The sequence below is a fragment of the Parasteatoda tepidariorum genome, chromosome 12 (genome assembly GCF_982258835.1).
Source record: "Parasteatoda tepidariorum strain Cologne lab strain chromosome 12, Ptep-v5.0, whole genome shotgun sequence".
NCBI lineage: Eukaryota > Metazoa > Arthropoda > Arachnida > Araneae > Theridiidae > Parasteatoda > Parasteatoda tepidariorum.
In genome coordinates this window covers 22,853,693-22,876,760 of record NC_141766.1, presented here as the reverse complement: position 1 = coordinate 22,876,760, position 23,068 = coordinate 22,853,693, and the positions used below count along the sequence as shown (strand labels likewise).

Below are 23,068 nucleotides of genomic sequence, written 5' to 3'. Positions count from 1 at the left end.
AAAAATATGTTTATCTTTTGATATAATCAAACGATTAATATTCGAATTTTTCTGTAGTTAACTTGAAAATTATGTGCTACTTTTTTCGTTTTCAATACAAGGTTTTTTAAATTAAAGATTTTAGTGTAGAAATAAGTCAGGATATAAGTCAGGATGTCATGATTCTTGGTTTTTCTTTTTTCTTCTATATTTTTTCAAAGCATGACTGAAGTTCTGGCAAGCTTAACTTCTTAACTAGTATAACTACTAATGATTAAAAACCTTTAATCTTGAATTTAAAAATAAGAAAAGTTTTTTACTATACCAGTTTACTATATAGGTGGAGTAAATTGGAATAGCCTTCCTTGGGTCTGAAGTACATTCAATCCAAGGAACAACATTCTTTCCTATTACCAAGAAGTTCTAAAATAAATGGAACAATTTATGTTATGAAAACTATACTGTAACTTTACATACTTTTAATTTTACTTATTACATTAAATATTGTAGAATATATTTAATGTAATAAGATATAAATAATGTAATCGATATTCTATACATAAATATATTAAGTTCATATATGCTCTAAAATCCAAAGTATATGGTGTGTTTTTACAGAATATTTTTTAAAGCTATTTAAATCTAAGAAAAATAAGTCTCGCTTCGCAAATTGAAAAAATAAAATTTTAAATAATCCCTTATGATGTATGGTGTGCCAAAAGAAAGTACCTCCCTGAAAACTTTTCTTCTAATGATCGGATCTTCATGTTCTAGGACGCAGTCTTAAAAGTTCAAGAAGTAGACTTCAAATTTGCTAATTAATTAGTGTAGATGATATTTTTAGTTATGAAATCAGACACAAAATTGTACTTTCTCGTAATTAACATACCTTTTTTTTTTAACAGATTCAGATTTCTAACCCCTAAAATATCCCCTAAAGTACCCACAATCTAGGAAATATTGTCTCAATAGTTTGGTCAGTTGAGGGGTCCAAAGTTTGCACTTCTTAATGTTAATCTAATATTTTGCATGCTTCACTTTATTTCGAAACCTTTTTAAGCGAATTGAAAAATTTTAGCTCCCAATTGTAAAAGTAGTTTGTCCAAAGATAATTCTACGCAAAATATAAATTTTAGTAAATATTTATTATTTTATTTAATAATGTTTGAAAAATTTTGAATTGTAAGGTATACAAGTTTTTGTATCATTTTAAAATATATAATTTTAAATAGCAAAATACAAAATTCAAGCAAAGTCAGTTGAATAGTTGCTGAGAAATCAAATTTTAAAGATATATCTTTTTAAAAATTCGATTTCTTGTGAACTATTCAACCTATTTCTCTCAAATTTTGTATTTTGCAGCCTTGTTAAATTACGTACTTTAAAATGATGAAAAATTTTTTATACCTTACTGTGATGTCACAATAGACATTACATATTTCCTAGCTTTTAAAATTTCTTTAATTTCTTACACTTATTTTTTTTGAAATCATTCTTAGTCGAATTTTAATTAAATTAAACCAATTATATAATTATTTTTTTTACATTTTATAAAAAGTGAATATAAAATATTTTATTCTTTTCTTTACAATCAATGTAACGGTTAACTTTTTATTTCAATACTAATGTAAGACTCATAACCCTCACTGCCGCGACTAAATCAAAACCAGAACTCTTTTTATTTCTTACCCCAGAAATGTTTCAGTTACATGGTTCAACTAATTCTCACAGTCTTTTTGGCGATTCGCTTTTGCCAAATTATTTTCAAACTTAATATTGATTATGGGGTTGGCTTTATTTATTGGCTATGTTATCTTTCGATAAATGACCAACCATGGATCCTTCCCATGCTCCTAACTGTCTGTTGCGAACAATTCAATCACTTTTTAATTTAGCTTCTGATTAGGCTGGTCATGGAGGATTTATCACCAGTGGCCTGTACTTATTAACATTATTATGAAAAATTTGCTATTTAACTTAGTAAGTCTTATTTTGGATAAAATATAACTTTGTATCTCGAGCTCTATAAATACTAAATAAAAGTTTTATTATAATTATGATTCAGTTGAGTCATAGAATGTGAAGATCCGTTAACTAATTCGAAAGTTACTAAGGGTGGTCCCTTTCTTTTCGCACACTACAACTAAAGGAAAAAATTAAATTAGTTTCAAAAGTATGCTATTCCATTTTATGGAATAATGTTTTTGAAAAAGAAATATGTAGTTATGTAAATGAGTTATGTTTAAATTAATATGTTAATATGTAGTTATGTTATGTTTAACTTTTCCTACATTTTTTTACAATTGGAAATTATACAAATATAAAAAAATAATATAAATTAATGAAAAAAGAAAAAAAAACATTATAAAGCTTTAGAGTTGCAACGAGATTGGTGAAACAGGGTAATTTTTTAAGCTTAATTTTAGCTCTCGAATTTTCATTCTACTATGTGTCTACCATCGTCGACTTCTCTGAAATTGAAGCAATTTGCAGATATGTTTGGTTAACTGTTAATTTTGGTAAATTACAAATTGCAAAAATCATGTAGTATGGCTTGAATTGGGTTGATCAAGATGTAAGATTTGATACGGAAAAACTTAAATTGTGATTTTCAAAATTCAAGTATTTCTTAGGGAAATCGCTTTCACCCTCACATTCTAGGTATGTAAAAAAGAATTAGGTTATAATATTTGATTCTTGCTATGTTATTCAGTTTTAATAAATAATATTAACGAGAAAATATTTATAGGTACAGTATATCGTCTGAAAGGATCTATTCTTTCCATTACATTCCTTGATTCCACAGGAATGGCACTTTCTCTTCAATTTGAATCATGGAAAATGGATACTAAGTCAAATACTGATAAGGAAAAGAAAAGTAAGTTGTCTGCTTTTTAAATTGTTGATTATTAATCTGATTCCTTTTGTTTGTTGATTTTCTTTCTCTGATTGAAATTTTTATTTTTTTACTGTATATTAGTTATAATGTTATTAATAAGAAATTTATCCAGCAATTTTTACTTCAATTGTGAGATGTAAATTATTAAAGTGCCAAGTATGTTACAATATTGTCCTTGTTCAAAAATTAATGTTTGCCAATTGTGCATTATTTGCAATATTACAACTCATAGTTATCTGAGCCCCACCATGTTCTGCAGTTTTATGTCTTAAAATATTTGCATTCTTTAAAATAATATTAGGGGCACCGGAACACTTAATTTCTCATTTTTTAAAAATTTATTAGTGGCTAGGAAATTAGTGATTGCTGAAGGATGACAAATTCCTGTTCTAAGTAAGATTTCAGTAAAGATATAACTAATAATATAGGGGTTGAGATGTAAAAAGTAAGTTTTGCACATCCATGTACTAAGCTGAAAATTGAAAATGATGAAACCACTAGTCAAATTTAGTTCGCAAGAAAAATCCATTTATTCAGTTAATATAGGTTTCTTTTTTTAGTACTTCCATGTTATGTACTCTGAAAAACGATATTTAATGTAAGCATGACTAGAAAAAGGCACTTTAAAACTAACTTGAAAACCATTTATATTTAACTATTTCATAAATATGGGAACTATAAAATGCAATGTTTTACTTATTTTATATTTTTTTTAAAAATTCAGCAAAGGAAATCCTGAAATGTTGTCAGTTTACCTGATGTTTGAAAAAATCTACTTTAACATTGTAAAAATATACGAACGTGAAAGAACTTCACTAAATTCTCTAAAAAGAAACTATTGTACTATCATAAACTATTATCAAATTAGAAAGACTTTGGGGAGAAACTTGGTTCAGAATTTGTACCGCTATAACTTTTATCACTGAATATACTAATCTTATGTATAATTTTATGATAACCCTTTAGAAATATTGTCAATACCTTACTTATTTTCTGCTTTTTGTTTGTTTAGAACTTTCTTTAAACAATCAATCTAAAAGCAAAGTTTCTCCAACCTCATCATCCGATTCATCTGATGCTCAGTTGGTGCTTTTATGCTCAGAGAAACAAGCTTTTGTGGTTACAGTACCTTCCCAGTCTTGCGTTCAAAAAATTAACCTTGCTGAAACATCATTTGTAGTTAAAGCAGAAGTGATCTTTTTAAAGGAACATGGTTCGTTTTTATTTTCTCTGTTTAGTTTTCATAAAAGATTTATAAAATACATTTATTTTCTTGACATTAAGTAAGACACAAAGTATTTTCCAATGTTAAAGACTGTTTTTATATGTATTGTATCCATTACAAGTTGTCCTAAAGTTAAAGTTGTTTTTAAAAATGCTTGTTTTTATTCTGTAGTATAACAAAACTATGGTAAAAGCACTTTGTTATAATTTTTTATTTAAATATCTAATTCCAAGCATTGTGAGTGCTACATAATAAGTGACCGAAAAGTAATAAAAAATATATTAGAAAGAAGAAGCATGTAAATTGTTATGCATGTAAAAATTCATCAAAATAAATTTTCATTTTTCAGAATAATTTAGGTGTATGGTTTAAATATTTATCAGGGCTAAATATTTGGTATTTTCAGATATTATACCTCAAATTCTCTACAAATTTGTGTTCAATCGGCAAATATTGCATAATTTTGTTGTATCTTTTCCCATTGTATAATACTGGGAGATATTTGCTGGTTAAGCAGAAGATTAACCAATGTGAATAGTTAATAGTTTTAGGACTTATGGGTTAATAGTCAAAACTTTCAAGTGTACTTGACAGCAAGGATGGATTCAGGTTTTACAGGACCTAGTTCAAATTCCATTCTAAGCCCTTCCTCAAAATATAAAATATCTTATTTTATAATTTGTAAGCCTTTCGAAAAAGCCTAATTTGAAATAGTAGTTTACACTTTGTGTTCTACTTTTGATCCTTGTAGTTAACATTTGATTTCGATTCACTAATACTTACTAAAATATTAATTTCTTAATGTTTTATCAGCCTAATGCTTTGTGTAGTTTTTCAAAACACTAAAATATTCTAAATATGAAGAAATCTTTTTTTTTTTTTTAAATTTGTGAAATATTATATATTTATAGAGTTTCCAAAATGTATGGAAAAGATCAAATAGTTAAAGAAATATACATCAGATTAACTTTTCATCATTACAAGTGCAATGTATTTTCAAATGCTGCATTTAATGATTTTGTCAGGCTCTTATGTGAAGGGGTATGCTGAGTAATAAATAGATCATTTCTTATGATGGCAAATCACAATTTTTTACAACTTGCTTATTATCAATAAAAGGAATGCAATTTTTACCACAACAAAAGAAGCTTGTTTTAAAAATCTTAATTTTATTATTGTATTATTGCATTGCTACTCACTGAGTTAAAAAAAATAAGAGAAAGTAAATCGTGCTTATGTCTACCCACCAATTTCAAGCTCAGACCTATGGTGGAATGGCCAGCTCACACACATAAATCTGAATCAAATTTATTTCACCCTCATCAAACAAAATTCCTTTCTACTTTACTCCATGTACTAACCAGAGTAAAAGTTTTATCTGAAACAAGCTTTCCTGAGAGAGAATTGTAAGGGAGAAAGGAGAAGTCCCTGTCTCTCTCCTTATCTTGGAGGGTTAAAAAGGGCTAAAGAAAACACTTGGTTGAATTTGCAGGAAATTTAATGAAAGCACTGTCTCCATTCCAGCTGGTCATCTGCAAATATTATATGTGCCGTTTAAGAATCTAAGAAAATGTAATGAGTAGATAATTTTATCACCTTGTCCCAATCATGCTAAGTTGCAAATATTTTTAATGTAAAAAAATATAATGTAAGAAAAATAAGAATATACAGTAGTGTTAGCAATCGGCTCCATTTAAAGTTTGCTAAATTCTCTATTATAAACAATTTAATAAAGTAAAATGTGTCACATATTTCAATGTCAATGGTTACACATCCTTTGGAGTTTGTTTTGATACATTATGTTATTTAGTGAAAACAACTGCAATAGATTTAGATATAGTCCTCATCGTTTGAGCAACAACTTAATTATTAGTTAGTGTTAAAAGTCATTACTTAATAAATTATAAACAGCTGGTATAAAACAAATTGAAGTAATTATAAAAGTTTCCTGGGAAACTATGCAATCTATTAAAAATTGACTTATAATGAGACTGTGTTAATAAAATGCTTTACCAAAGAAATTTAAAAAAATGATACAGTAAAAATATTGTTTCAGTACATATAAATGAGTACATATCAAAAGCTTACAGAGCCTTAAATAAACAGCTATATGATAATCTTTCATTCATACTTTAAATCTGAACAGAAACAAAATTGCCCATCCCAATGTTAATGATTATAGAAAAAAAATGTATAAGTTTTAAAAAATTACATATTTCTTCACGATTTAAACTTGGCATCCACGTGTATATTATAATTCTATGGAATGTTAAAAAGAAACTGCCCCAATCACCAAAGTGCCACTTAGAGGCAGCATTTACAAACTGTTATGTAAAATGTTAAAAATCCAGTTTTGGTGGTAAATTTAAATTGAACTAGGCTCAACCACCCATGGTCTTGAGTTTCCATACATTTTTGACTCTCTCTTTTTATATATACACATAGCACTTTTCGTAAGAAATTATTAGAGTCCTGATACAATTTCCTCACTGAGTGTTGTTTTCTATGACAGATTCAGCAACATTAAATTGAATAGAATTTGACAAAGTGTTAAATTTCTAGCAGTATACAATATTAATCACTTTTTTTAATTAAAATATAACACTGATTGCTTAGTTATAACCACATCTTAATTATCCTTATTTTTTAAATTTATTTTAAATGTTTTTCTAAATTTGTGTCTCACGAAATATCACTTTACCTTTCTTGATTAAAAACTTTATTTTCTTCAAAAATATTAAGAATGGTCAGCATTTTTCAAGCATTCAAAAATAAACGCTTTTTTTCAAGACTGGTTGCATTAGAATGAAAAGAAGCTAAGTAATTTGAAATAGAAAATATAAAGTTGCCAACAAAAAATGGAGAGGGTTGATATTGCCATTATCAAGAATATGAGAAATCATCAATTGCTGCATATTGTTGGAATCTTGGGCATAAATTAAATTTTGACAATGCCAAAATTATTTCTGCACATCAGCTCTTTTTGATGTCCTGGAATCTTATTTTATTCATATGAATGCTGATTCCCTTGTTAACAACTTAACTCCTCATCACCTCTCCATAGTGTGTAGAAATGTATTTTCTTCTGTTTTGCAACTTTTTTTCGTTCTCACAGGGCTTTTCTGTGGCTTTTCTTGTTTTGTTTCTCACTTTTTTTCCATTTTTCGTTAGTAACTTTACGTTTTAATTTTCAAATCACTTTTATTCTTCTCATTCACGTCTGGCATGCCCTGAAAATGGGTGTCTATTTTTAAGCCTTTGAAACATGTTGACTGTTATTTTTTATTTTGTATATTTTTGGAGGGAATAAAGTTTTTAATTAAGTTATATCTTTACTGCTACAGTTTCTTGCTATTAATTATTTAATTTAAATTATAAAAGCATTTAAAACATTGGTTTTCACTTTGTATTGTTTTAGAATTTTTTTTACTTGTTATAAATCTATGTTAGTTTGAGGAAAATAAAAAGGATTTGAAGTATCGTAATTTAATAGCTGTAATAATATAATATTTTAAAAAACAGTGCATTGTTATAATAATTATAAATTTGAGTGTTTCTTGATATAGCAAGTTAATAAAGGAAGAAATTGAGGGGGGAAAACCAATAAGTCAGAGAATTGATGTGTAAGAATATTAGTTAATGGATGGAATTAGTAAATAATCATATTAGGGGATAATTTGTTTCTCATTTTTTTGTAATAATTTATTTTGATTTATAAAATAAAAGCCAAGGATTCAGGAAAAACAGGATTTGTAAATGATCTAGTTCTTTACAACTTAAAGTATTATATCAATAAAATGTGAATTGTACTATTTAATCAACTTCAATTTAAATTGTTTTATGTCTGTTTTTGTAGATAAAATATGTTTAGGATGTTATTCTGCCTCTGGAAATTTAACTATCTACAGCCTTCCATCGCTTAAGATTGTCTGCAATGATGAATTTCTACCATTAGCTGATATGCGGTAAGACTGTATTTTCTTTGTGTTAAAAAGTTACTTTTTATTTCCTATTCACTTTTATTTTAAATAAAATATAGAATTGAAGATTAATAGGCATATTGAAAATGTCTTTGTTCCTTCATTCAGTCCAGCATTTGTCATTGTATTGAAAATTTGATAAAAAGTATTGGATTTTTGTGCTTTTTTTTTTTAAGAATATGTTTAGCACCAGATACATAATTTTGGTTTTAGAAGAAGAATTCCTGTTTAAAAATCAATAAAAAGCAAAATAACATTGAGAAAATTTAAAATTCATTGAACCACGTATCTTTAATGTATAATTTTTATGTTCCTTCATTCAGTCCAGCATTTGTCATTGTATTGAAAATTTGATAAAAAGTATTGGATTTTTGTGCTTTTTTTTTAAAAATATGTTTAGCACCAGATCCATAATTTTGATTTTAGAAAAAGAATTCCTGTTTAAAAATCAATAAAAAGCAAAATAACATTGAGAAAATTTAAAATTCATTGAACCACGTATCTTTAATGTATAATTTTTATCGCTTGTTTTTTATTCTCTCTATACATCGCTAACTCTTAAAAAAAAACTTTTCAAATTTTTGTTTGGCAACATTATAAAAATGTTATAGTTTATGGTAATTAATTAAAATTTGCCTCTATGATTTCAATGCTTAAAAAAATGCAGTGAAATTTATGTATAATGAATTTTATTTTGTTTTGTAGAATTGCGAGAACATTTTGCTTTAGTAAAAATGGGCATGGAGTTTATCTATGTTCACCAACTGAACTTCAGAAGTTTTCAATATCATCCAGTTACTGGTAAAATTTTGAATATTTCCTATGTAGTTTAATATTTTCTATGATTAAATACAATTACAATGTTGATAATTTTTATAATCTTAAAATATTTTTTTCCCTACTGAATTTATTAACCAAATAACAAACTTTAAAAACCAATTCTTAAAATAATGAGTTTTTTTTTATGCAAACAGATGGCATTTGAGCAAAAAATTTACTGTTTATGAATTCTACAGATAGAACAAATTCTACAATTAGAGAAGAAAAGTCACTAGTATATTTCCTATTTTAAATTTTTTTACATAATTTTTGACGAAATAAGGAAATTATTTTGGACTACAGACTTGTTAAAATCATATAATCTCAATTCTTAATAAAAGCTTAGTCAGAAAGGTGTAAGGAATCACTAATTATTAAACTAAGAATTAGATTTTTTTTATTTTTTAACACTTTACACTTTAAAAAATTGTAATTAATATGTTACCAGGACTGAAACTATATATATATATATATATATATATATATATATATATATATATATATATATATATATATATATATATATATATATTATATCAAGAGAGAAAAGAGCAAACTCTGGTAAGAAAATTATTTTACTTCAGTTTACTTTCAAGAAGAGTAAAATATTAATGATTACTTGATTATTTAAGTTTTCTATAGTTGTAACATGTGAATATGACTGTTTCTTACCGTAGAAAAAGTATAGTGTGATGAATCGTTTATTATTAAGATTAATAAGAGATTATATAACTCCTTCTCAAAACCAACTATACAGTAGAGCGCCGATTATCCGAACTGCTCGGGACCGAACATGGTTCGGATAATGAAAAGTTCGGATAATTGGAAAGTTGTTTAAAATCTAGTGTAAATGATTATTATTTCTGCACTAACTTCCCTTCGCACCTTTTGTAGGCTTAGGACTGGCAGTACTATCTAAAGTAGCTCTGGCGTGTTTAAAAGTTTTTTTTTCAATTTTTAAATATTTTAAATTAATTTTTTTAAATTTTTTTTTCATTTTGATTTATTTTTATCATACATATTTCAGTTTTTTATAATTTTTTTTGTCAATTTCTGATTTTACCACATTTTTTATTATTTTCCATTGTGAAAGAAATTCAGCAAAGATTTCGTTTCAAAGAAGATGCGTTTTTTTTTAGCAGTCATATATCCCTTATTCTTTTTAAATAAATCAACTGAACTGGATCAACATCATTTTCGACGTTCTAGCCAATTCATTGCAATATCTAATGAACTGCGTGCAGTTCCGATTTCATTCAAAATTTCAGCAACAATTTCATCATTTTCATCCGAAAAATCTACTGATTCAGAAACTTCAGTTTCGTTTGTTTTTCTGTTAAGAATTTTATTCCAAGATTTAAGATTCCAAGCACTGTAAACACTAATAATTAACCATGAGTGACAACTACCCATTCTCCAATTATAGAACTTCAGCACTTATCTGTTCATAAACTCCTTCTGCATTCCTACCATTGTAGACTATCAAAATTAAGCTCGCATTCTTGGAAGATAATTTTCAGTTGTAAAGGGTTATGTAGGTTTAACTGTATCACAATACATGTATGTACGGCTACTACAAGAAAACTGCTAAAAAGGTTGTAAATTAAATATAGTCTTCAGATGTAGGGGATATTACTTATTCTTCTTATTATAGAAAAATTGTCGATAGGTTAAAAAGTATTCTAAACTTTAAAAAAAAAATGAATTCAGGCATAGTTCGAATAATTGGAAGTTCGGATAATAAGGGTTCAGATAATCGGCGCTCTACTGTAATTGAAATGATTTTATAACCAGTTTTTGTCTCACTTTTAAGCCTGTATGTTACTCATAGAATAGACCTCACTTACTATTTTCAAATATTGATCGGAAACTTTTGTTCAAAACAAGTATTGTAAAGAAAATAAGAAATATTCTTCAACAATAAATACTTTGTTTTTTGGAAGTGTAGAAATATTTGAGTACTTTGTATTTTTAAAAGTGCAGAAATATTTGAGAAATGCCAGTGAGAAAAACACAGTTTCTGCTTGACCTTTAATATACAAAATGACCTAAAAAGGATAGGCGATGATAATAGTTTATAGTTAGAAAAGGCATTCTTCAAGCTTAGCAATTTGTACTGACAATATGAAGCGGATTTATCCTTTTCTCATGAATCATTACAATATTTTATATTTTTTTCATAATGATTATTTCTGTTACCCTCTACTTGTAAATTATGTTCCTTTCATTCTTTACATTAAATCTTGCATAGCCTTATGTTTCAACTTATCTTTTTGTATTTTTCTCTCAGCTTTTGTTAATTTAAAAAAAAAAGATTATAATTTGATTATCCTTTTTATTTTTTTAAAGTAAACCTTATAAAATGCTATTGTGATAATTAATTATGTGACATTAATTCCTATAATGAAATTTGAAGAAATGATTTTTTCTGAAGTTTCACTAGGGCTTTGACTAAATGCAAAATATGTATTAATTTATTAATTGATAGACCATTTTCAAAAAGAAATATTGTAAAACTTGAAACATTGGAGGCTGAGAAAATCATTCAAAATATTTTTGCTAAAATAAATTCCTTGGTTTTGGTTTTAACTTCCATATCCTTTCTTAAGTATAATCAATAATGCAAATTTGATTAGTAGATTAGTTATGTTTTTTGGGTAAAGGAATGAGGGTAGATTAGACTGCAAAAATTAAACATTCATGGTGGAAGGTTGCAATAAAATGAGAGCAAATATCTTATATCAGAATTAAATATTTATTTTTGTAAAAGGGAGAAAAATAAGAGCAAAGCTTTTACAAAAAAATGAAACTTTCTACCTTGAAGGTAACTAGAATTGGTGAAGCACCAAACATTTTGCTCAGCTATTCTCCTGTTACATTCAGGATGGTGCGTCAAAAAAGAATGGATTTTAAATTTTTCATGCCCTTAATTTTTGCGTAAAAGATTGAAAGGAACTTATGAGAAACTTTAAGTATGCGTGACTTATAGCTTACATAGGTCTAGAAAATAATATAGAAATCATTCAAATTATCTTTCTGGTGATGTGAGGGAGACATACTTGAAGGTGACATTGAGCTGAGTTGAATGTTTGTTTGGTGGATGCTGACGTTCTAAGAAACTATATCTAAATTGAAGTAATGAAGCAATAGGTGTGGCATTTTCAATATCATAGTTACAATGTTTCTTCAAATAAATGAAAAAAAAATTTTTTGCTTCAAATTGTGAATAGTTATTGGTCAATTTCATTGATCATTTTCATTGATTGATTTCATTTGTCAATTTTATTTTAAAATATCAATTGTAGAATTTATTTAATGAACAAAATTTCACCTTTCACCAGCTCATGTCTCAGTCAATTATATTCATTTCAAAAATATATTGCTTTCTAAAACTGTGCTTATTTAATTTATTACTTTTTATAAACTATTATTTCTTTTTATTTTAGCAATAATTTACAAGATATGCTAGGAACACTTTTTATCAATAAAGAGATTCCTGAAGCACCAAAGTTAAGTTTCTTTAAAGGACTTTTCACTACTGCTCCCAGCGTTATAGATCGTGAAGAATTATGTAAGTTGATTTGAGATAAAATACTATATTTTATACTTATAATTTTACATTTAATGTCATTTATAAATTTATAATAGTATTTAAATATCTCAATCTTATATTCAACTCTTATTTTTTAGTTGGTGCATCTAGTGGAAAACCATCAAAAAATGTAGCTAGCAGTGTACATATCAGTTCAAACACAGAACAAATAAAAGGTCAATCTGGATCTCTTGGATACGAGCTTGCTAAAGTGAAACAGGTAACGTTTTATTTATTATTGTTGTTGCTAATGCCACTTGCCAATTCCAGCAAGCCTGCTTAGTGTAACCTAGTGAATTTAAGGCAGATGGTTCGTTTTTTGTGTTTCATGGCTCTATGGCCAGTTCATTCAATCTATGGCCGAAAATTCTACTTCAGCCACACACGCATCATAGCCCGTTTATAGGGTAGACCCATTCATGCATTCAGTTTTTTCATCCACAGATTGTAATTTTGACCTGAACCAGCGAAGGAACAATCTCCAATTCCGTAACCCCAGAGGTATTTGTTATGTAAGCATGGTCAGGGTTGCTGTGCTACCTGGAGTAACGAAAAAAGTCAGGGAATTTGGAAATTGTCTAAAAAATCCGGGATTTTAAAATTTTTGAGCCAAACTCTGGAAAAGTGAGGGAGTTTGATTTGGCAACTGCCAAACTTGTTACCTTTGAGTTTACCGTAAAACAAATTTTCTACCCAAGAGTTTTGTTTTCTCACAATTTGGCATTCAGACAAATTCATTTGATATTTATTGATTAATTGTAATATTGATTATTGATTAATTTGATAGAATCGTAATATGCCGTGGTTTTGTAACTTAGAAAACTTTTAATTGGAAAAGGGTCTATGGTTGCTAAAATTCATAACAGGTATAAGGATGGATATACTTAAGATTGTCTATTCTTATTTCTCATTACAAAATTTATTGAGGATAAATAGTGCTTTATTATTGCTTATAAATTATTAATGCTTTTATTTTTATTATTTTCTTAATCCTCTATTGCCAAGATTTGATAAATGAATTCAATTAAACTCATTATTAAGAACTCACAGGAAACATGGGGATTGCTGTTCCACTTGGAAATTACAAAGACATACTATAATATTCTAGGGTCGGTCCTGGTTTTATTTTTAGGGACTGTATTTGTAAAAAATGGAATTTGCCGTGAGCAATGGCGCACTGCTGACGGTCAGAGACAAGCTAAGGAAATAAATCGTGACTGTCCTAGTGTACGTCAAAAAGAGCTTTTAAAGCTTAATAGAAATAGCTTAAGGAAGATCATTGGTCTTCTTACTGGGCACTGCATCCTCAAAAGACACCTATACATAATGGGAATAGAATCCAAATCTCTTTGTCGGAGTTGTTATCTTGAAGAAGAGACATCACGACACATACTCTGTGATTGTGAGGTCTATTCTGCTCTAAGATTTGAGCATTTAGCGCAACATTGTGTCAACGCCTGGGAACTGCAAGACGTTCCAGTAAGGTGTCTGCTGAATTTCATCTTAGCTAGAGGGCTTTCATGCTAATAACAGGGTTTAGGTACAATGGACCTCTGGTCGACATGCCCTGCTCATCAGAGCTGCCCAATCTTTAAATCTTATCTTATCTTATATAAAAAATGGAAATTATTTTTCTGAAAATTTCTTAATTGATAAAAAACATTTAGTTGCATCAGTAACTGTATTTTATTTATTTATTTAAGTCCATGTGTTTTTCCAATCACTTTTCGGCAATCACTTTCACATCACTTTCAAATTATTTTCTATATATTTAATACGGTGTTAGGACATGAGAATTTCAAATTTGAGTTTTTCCTTTTTTCTTAGCGTTCGATTTCTGACGATTCATCATAAATTTGCGTCGTTAGTTGATAATTTATCAACAGTTATTTATCATCTTTCTCGACTCCTTTAACCTGGTTTTTCGATTTCCGATATTTTCAATATGATGTTATTATGCAGGGGTGCTACGCCTGCGCCATTTGCGACAAACTGAGACAAAACGGCATAACTGCGCCATTTTGCGACATTCAGCTCAGTTTCTGCCAAAGCTGCGCCATTCTGAGACAAAATGTCCAAAATTTGACAAACCTGAATACAGTTTCAAATATTAATCCGCATCGCCGTGAGTCATTGGCGAGCATTTTGCAGTTCACGCCTCCTAAATACGTCATTTAAATGTCAGAAATTCCGTTTGGCAAATCAGCTATTGGAATGCATATAGAATATGCGTTTCGTGTCTACAATTGGATTATGTACAACAGTGAGTAGCAATCTGTATCGTATGCATGTGATCTTGTAAAAAAAGAGGGTATTCTTCCCTTATACTATTGGTTATTATCTTGCTTTTTTTTCTTAGGAAACTGTACAGTGCACATAATTATTCAGGGATGAAAGACTTCCGCGAAAAAGCGGAAATCGTCTTTTTTCTCCCAATTTTTAAAATTTCCGACCATGTTCCAAAAACTAAAATTTTTAGGGAGTCCAATTAGAGAAACCCAAGCCGCCGGAACGATAGTCGGATTACCGCGACTTCCGCTATAGAGTGGAAAGGAGTCTAAGCGTTTCGTTTCGACCGCCGATATTTGATTTTTTTTTTGTTTGGCTGATTTTCGGAATTTTAAATATTAGGAACTGCACTGAAATATGCTAAAATCGCGATTTTTAATCAGACGATTTTAATATCAATCATCGATTTTCGTATTTAACTGATTTAAAACTTACGTGTTGCGATTTTTTTACGCTATTTAAAAATCGTACTATCAGTTCCTATTCGCACAATTTAAAAATTCAATATCGCGATCTGTATTCTCGCGAGTTTAAAATCCAACGTCGCGATTCGTATTCAAGCATTTTTAAATCCAATATTGCGATTCGTTATCACGTTATAATATCAGATCTTGTTTTTCGTATTTGTACGCTATTTAAAAATTACTCATTGCGATTCGTATTCACGTGATCTAAAAATTATGCATCGTGATTCTTATTTACGCGATTTACAAATTCAATATCGCTATTTGTATTTTCACGTTTTTAAAATCCAACAGCGCGATTCTTATTCACTTGATTTTAAAATTCAAAATCGTGATTCATATTCTCGCAATTTTAAAATCCAACCGCACGATTCATATTCACGCGAATTTAAAATCCAATATCGTGATTTGTGTTTTTAAAATTCAGCAGCGCGATTCATATTCACGTGATTTTATAATCCAAAATCGTGATTCAGATTCACGCGATTTTAAAATCCAACCACACGATTCATATTCACGTGATTTTAAAATCCGATATCGTGATTCATATTCACTCGATTTCGAAATCCAATATCGCGATTCATATTCACGCGATTTTAAAATCCAAAATCGCGATTCATATTCACGCTATTTTAAAATCCAATATCGTGATTCATATTCACACGATTTTGAAATCCAATATCGCGATTCATATTCACGCGATTTTAAAATCCAATATCGCGTTTCATGTTCACGCGATTTTAAAACCCAATATCGCAATTCACATTCACGCGATTTTAAAATCCAGTATCATGATTCTAGAAAGAAGTAGAATTAAGTTTTTTCTTGAATTAGTTACTGTAAAGATATGATATATTTTTCTACAGTTGTTGCATTTAAACAATTACTAAATGCATTCATAATTACATTTTATGATTGTATATTTAGCTATATAAATTAAAAGAACATAGTCAATTAACTGATATTGTGAATGCATGAAAGTACAATCTACTAGTCAATGCCAATTAACTAAAAAGTTTACTTTTATACTTAATAAAGGATGCAAGTCATTTTAGAAAGAAAAGTATATTTATATGTGTCTTTTTAAATTGTTTATAATAGTTTTTATATATTTCTGTTTTGATATAAAAATGTATACAGTGAAACCTCCTGTTATGGACACTCCTGCAAAACGGACGCCTCTCAATACGGACATATTTTTAATTCCCCGGGAATCTTCTATGAATAAACCATTATGTACATTCTCCGCAAATCGGACACTCCCGTAACCGGACGCGGACAGTCATTTTGATCCTTAAACGTTGTTTTTTATCTCTACAAACCGGACACTACTTTTTCTAAATAAATTGCAAGCTAAAAAAATGCAACTTTTCACCATTTTTTAAAGCATGTAAATAAAACTTTTTGCCTTATCCATAATATCCATAACTAAAAATATTGTTAAGCTATTTCACTACCGAAAAATCAATCTTTCTCTTGTCACCTTGCCTTATCTTTGTAAAGAAAGGAGAGAAAATGGTACTACACTCCTGAAATAATTCTGACATCGGCATCTTTTGATCTTTTCGTCTGGACCACACAGGTTATGAGACCCCTCAAGTTGAAATGACTTCTCTCAATGCTTCTTCCCCATTGAAAATTTATTTAAATTTCTTATCAATTTGAAGACTGTATTTAGCACAACTGGAAAGAGAACAGAAGCATAATCTTTGAGGTGTTTATATAAATGAAACATTTATTCAGACACTTGATAGCTGATAAATTGTGAATAATCATCTCCATAGGTCCTCATGACTTACAGGTATGCATTACTTTTTTTCTGTGAATCATGGGAGGTTTATTTTCCAAGAAGGCATTAACTATGTTCCCTATCAAATGATAAGTAGGTGTAAGGGGATGTGAACCTAATAATTTAAACGGACTGAGAACAGTACGCTCCTATTTGGTATCATATGTCTAACTTGAGTATCTATGTTAATAGGAAAATTATATTTATTTATCTGTAGCTACATCCAGAATTATGTATTTATATCAAACTTCTTTATATATTCTTTTTTATCTTTCTTATTGTATAAACAAATATTCTTGTAGATATTTACAGTATCCTTGTGGATATTATTTAGTTATTTCTACATCTTTGAGAATTATCTAAAAACAATTTACGGTGTTAAATTTCGTTATTAGGGTACCCTTCCCGTAAACGGACAACTCTCATAAACGGACAAATTTTTTGGTCCCATGAATGTCCGCTTAACGGAGGTTTCACTATATGCTAATTTTTGGCCATTAAGTGCTCCCTAAAATTTTCTTGAAAAATTCCTACCTAAAATATTTCAAAATTTCACTGCACCTCCTGAATTCTATCAAAGAGTGGGTTTTTTTTGTGTTATTTACATTTTCTTAAACTCTCATTATTTAATTACTGAATTTCTCTTTTAATTATTGAAATCTGAAGACCTTCCATTGTAACTGCATAGTTATATATTTTGAGATGAAATTTGAGCTCGAAATAAAATGGGTATTTTCCTTTTTGAATTACCAAGACTAAATAGATATTTCTTTTTAGAAAGGTTACACCATTATATTTTAAAAAATAAGAAAGTTAAAATTTACTTTGTAAAATTCTGGAACAGATACAATTCATTGGCATAAATGATAAATGCAACATATATGAAAACATATGGTGCAATATATATAAATGCAACATATATGAAAGTCCACAAAACAATTTTGTGGACTCTTATAATCAGTCATTTGCAGGTTTTTTAAAATCCTAGCAATAGTGCTCCTAGTATGCTATTAATGGTTTTATGGATCCTGAAAATTATCTTTATATTGTTATCAAACTGGTTAATAGTCATTTTAGCTGAGATAAACTGAGTTGAACTGAGAACTTGTTTGAATTTTGTAACTCAGACATCTTTAGAATTTGAGTGTTGTTAGGAGGCGCTGATTTTCTCCTAGATCGACCCTTCCAAATTTCCACTATTTCCTAGATTCCAAATTTTTACTTAATTTTTTTATAATAAATGGACAAATATATTGAATTTTTTTATTCCTTTATTTTTATTTCAAGTTATATTATGTTTTACATTTAAGGATAATAGAAGATAGCGTTTTACGTTTTTTTCCTGTATGCTTTTGATGCCTTCTTTTCACTTTTTATATCTGTAAACTATGTTTTGTTTATATCTCTCTGATTTATTGTTTATTTTATAATAGAGAGTAAAATAAATTGCAAGATTCGAAGACTATAAGGCCTACTTTTTGTATAATTTTACTTTTGATTGGATTTAATCCCTATTAATTTTAACATTAGTTTTAATTAAAACTTTTGTTTGGAATACTAAGCTCTCTTATTTTGTAAAGACATAAATTTCTAATAAATTTTTAAAGTTTTTCTGTCTGTAATGTTTATGTTTGGATTTTTCATTTGTAATAAAGGGTCAGATCTTTTCCTATTTGTTTTCTTTTTAACAAATTTGCTTTTATCTTTTAATCAATATACAAAAAAAAAAAAAATAAATAAAAAATAAAAAAAAGAATAGAAATGGAAAAAATATTATGACTAAGAGAAAAATTCTATCCAATTGTCAAATTTTGGGTATTTTATTTTTAGAAACATTATTCTATTTAGTTGAGTAAATGAGAGTACGAGTAATTGAGTAAATATGTTCTAAGACTAAGCAAGAAAAATTTAATAGATTTTATGAAAATATTACAGTATATAACTATGTCTATTTATTAATGATTATTGTTTTTACACTGCAAAATAATATATACCATAATTGTTTAGAATCTTGCTGAAAGGGGAGAAAATCTTTCTCAACTTGAAGAAAGAACAGAAAAGATGATGTCTGAAGCTGAAAGTTTTCAGAGTGCTGCACGTCAATTAGCTACTAAATTCAAAGATAAAAAGTGGTATCAATTTTGAAATATATCAGCACTGGCATTTAATTCATCAGGATATTTAATCTCCTTAAATGATGCTATTCACAAAGCTAATGCATCATTCATTCAACTGTTCAACCATGAAAAGGTGCAGTGTGTAAAGTACATAGTTGTTAAATGTATTAGGAGATCAATTTCGGAGGAAATCTGTGTTTACTGTATCATATAGAAAGATCTATTCTAAAACATGTTTGTCATATGTACGGCGGCATAATGTTTATCCCTAAGAATATTCTCCTCTACTTACCATCAGGAAAATTTCCTTTTTTGAATTAATTATTTAAACACTGTCAAAGATATTTAATATATTTCCCATTGTAATAAATTGGTGTTACTTTTCAGTGTAAAATTTCTATCCACTGCCCTTTAAATTTTTTCATGTAACATTTTTATTTAAAATACTTTAAAGCAATATTGATTGATTTTGTAAAGTGCTGTTCTATTCTAATATGATGAACTTCAGAAGAATTAAGACTTGATTTGATACATAGCTGTCAACTTTGCCATTTTATCTGCCAAAATATTTGAAATTGTAATGAAAAAATTATATACACTAACATACACTTAATACACTTAAATTTTAATAGGACTTAAAAGTCACTGCGTGATTGTCATTATCTTTATAGATAAATTTGATTTATTTATACCTGATTCATAGGAATCTAATGAAGCTTAGATTCTTCTACTGTCTGTAATGTTTGTAAAAACTATTCTGCAAACTGTGGAAGAGTTGGTAGCTATGTCAATACAACAAACAGTTTTTACTCTGAAATATGTGGTTGCAATTTAAGTACTGGTCCTTAGTGGATGCTCTGCATTTTAGCACAAACAAACTATCACAAAATGAAAAAGAAAAGAGGTTTAAAAAATAGAAATAGAGTCTGAAAGAAGAGGTATAATCATCAATATCTTTTTTATGCTAGTGAAGCTGCATTAATGTGTTATTTATTTGTATTGATTAAAAGTTGAGTAATATCAAGAAATGACAAATTACAACTTACTTAGAAATGGCATGACATATACAACGTCAAATTGTAGGTTTTTATAATATTAAAAAGTGTAATTTATGTTAATTGTATCAATGCTCAATATTTTATTATTAGTTAAAGCAAATTGAAGTTATTGTTTTAATGTACATGAATAAAGTGTTGCGTTTTATCAAGTCAAAAAGTTATTGGTACTTATTCCTCTCTCAGGCTCTGTTTTTTCTTCTTTTCTAGCTTGTTAAAGATATCATATCAAAATGCAAACTGCTTATCTTAGATCAACTATCATTGTACTATGATCATGCTACCATATATTATGATAAAAAGTGTATGTTTTATTGGTTTCTATCATCTTCTGAAATTCACATACTAATTTTAAATTGTTCTTTATATTCTGTGTTATATAAAAATTGTTACAAAACTCAAAAAAATTGCACAACGTATTTATTATGCAGATGAGGTGAACAGTTTAAGGTTTGTAGTAAATCTTAATTTTTAAACTTTATTTTACTGTTTTTCAAATGTTCATTTATATATAAATGCTTTTTTCTTTCTCTTTTTTAAAGAAAAAAAGCTAACTTTTAGATTTAGTTGCCTTTTTTTAGCTTAAACTTTTAAAATAGAAGGTTTCTCAACTGTGCCAAAATAAACTATAATGTGAAAGAACTTTATTCTTATTTTATGGTTGTTGCGGTTATTAAGTTCTGAATATTTCTTTAAGGTACTTACTAAACAAATTAATGTGATAGTACACTTTGATAACAGTGCTAATTTTTATACTAGGTATTTTTGATGTAGTGTAAAATCCTGAAATTTTTGGATAACAGTAATTCACTGTGAATAATATATATTAAATATGTGTATTTTATGAAACATTGAACTTTCATTTATTTAACTAAAGTTTAGATGAGATAGAGACATTAACACTGTTTTTAAATGCATATTTAATTTACAACATCCATACCAGTTAATATTCCAACAATCAATTTTAATTTGCAGACTGTTTAATTTTAATACTATCTTACTTTAAAGATGCAAGAAATAGTAATAAATGACTTTATGCTTAACTAGAAAATTGCTTTAAATGATTCTCTTCTATCTAAAAAATAATTTCATTCCTAAATGAAGACAAATCTGTTTAGAAGGTATAATCAATTTACTTTTAATGGATTAAATAATATTAATTAAAAAGTCCTTATTGGACATGCTATTTAATACATTTTTGGAACATCTTAATTTAAAATTTACCCAAGCTGTAGCTACTAAAATTTAAACTCAATTTTAAAATAATTTAACTTTTACACTTTTTTCCAATAAAGTAGCTGTTACAAAACTATTGTACTGATATGTTAGCCTTGTGTTTTGTTATTTGCTGCAAAAATTTCATTTTTATTTCAATTAAGAATTTCTTCATATTCAAAAATTTTTTTAACTAAAAAAAACTTTTATTTTGTTTTGTGCATATAGGAATTGGTGTATTTTTACTTGAATGTTGGCTAAACTTAAAAAAGTTATTTTTCCAATATTATTTAATTTTTTCAAGTCTTGATATACACATTTAAGTATCATGAAGGCTGTAAAACATAAGAGAATTTTACTAAATAATACCTGAAAATTTTTTGTCTGTGTATTGTTGAATGTAAACACTATCATTTTGTTGCTTATTATGTTTGGGAAAAAATCACATTTCGATTGTGAATTAGTTTGTTTCATTTAGTTTTGAAACCTTGGGATAACCTCTCTTTCAGAAATATGTGATAATTTTATTTTTTTTTTGTACATAATCTTTTACGATAGTTATTTTATGTAAATAAGTTATATTTAAACTATAAATTAATCATGCTGTATTTCTTGTTATGATTTTTAGAAATATTTTCTGTTGAAAGTTTTTAATTGAAAAGTTTATTTTATATACTCCCATTTAAGTGTCACAAAAATTATTGAAATTTCACCTCTTAAAGTTTTTACTGCATTTTAGCTTTTTCCCTTTTTTTTATTAGTCAATCTAAGTCATTTTTGTATTATAGTTTATTTTCTTTAAATTTGCTCATTTAGTTTATCCTATTTCTATTAATTCTAGTTATGTTTTATTTTAAGCATTTATTTGAAATTTAGATTTTGTCTAGACATGAAGGTTCAACATATTGTGACATAATGTGCTTATTTGCTCCTAACTTGAAATTTATTTTGATTTTAGACAACGGATATATATATATTTTTAAATGAGGAATTTCAAAACATTGTTAAAACAAGTAGCTCAAGTAATTTTAATTTACTAAGTTCTTGAGCTTTAAAGTTATCTGAGTTCATAAAGCTCAAAACATTATTAAAAGTTTTTCTTATTGTTCTCCATATTAAAGATGTAATTTTCTCGCCTTCATTGAAGAATTCAGTAGGCAACCAAATTATTCCTATTAAATTTTTTAAACTTTTTCTCCTTTTTAACATCACATTCCTATATTTTGACACTGATTTCAGTTTTCTTACATCTTATAGTTAATGTTAAAAAATTATGGCGTTTTTCGCTATTTTACATTTAAATATGAATTTAATTATTTGGTTTGTCTTTTGAACTAAATACTCATATTACTTTATAGAGAATAACTTTAATTAATCATGTAAATTAATATTATGAATAAAGTTGTTGCATATAATTTTTTCCAGTCATTAGTATTTTGCATTTTTGTAAAGAAAGTTGTAGTTTATTGATTATTTTATGTTGCATGGAGAAAAGTTTCTTGTTTATCAAGAAAGAATCTGATTTTGTGTACTGTCCATGTTAAGCTCTTAGATTTTTACTGGATGTCTGCTTAAAATATTTTATACCTTTAAAATGTTTGGTGTATCTTGAATTATGTTTGAATAGTTTGTATTTCTCAAATTA

At 27.6% G+C, this 23,068-nt stretch overlaps 1 protein-coding gene across 2 annotated transcripts in view; it reads left to right on the top strand.

Annotated features, from left to right (window-relative positions):
- The window catches only part of LOC107442618 (syntaxin-binding protein 5), a 68,628-nt gene extending 47,958 nt beyond the window's left edge, over positions 1–20,670 (top strand). The window contains exons 23-29 of one of the 2 annotated variants that reach the window (XM_016056227.5): positions 2,729–2,857; positions 3,891–4,091; positions 7,960–8,068; positions 8,789–8,884; positions 12,349–12,473; positions 12,593–12,714; positions 19,044–20,670. In XM_016056227.5, the coding sequence (XP_015911713.1) occupies positions 2,729–2,857; positions 3,891–4,091; positions 7,960–8,068; positions 8,789–8,884; positions 12,349–12,473; positions 12,593–12,714; positions 19,044–19,181 (920 nt within the window). In that variant the 3' untranslated portion in view covers positions 19,182–20,670. The remainder of the gene's footprint in view (positions 1–2,728; positions 2,858–3,890; positions 4,092–7,959; positions 8,069–8,788; positions 8,885–12,348; positions 12,474–12,592; positions 12,715–19,043) is intronic. The other variant, XM_016056228.5, reaches the window with a different exon arrangement.
- The last annotated feature ends 2,398 nt before the right edge of the window (positions 20,671–23,068 follow it).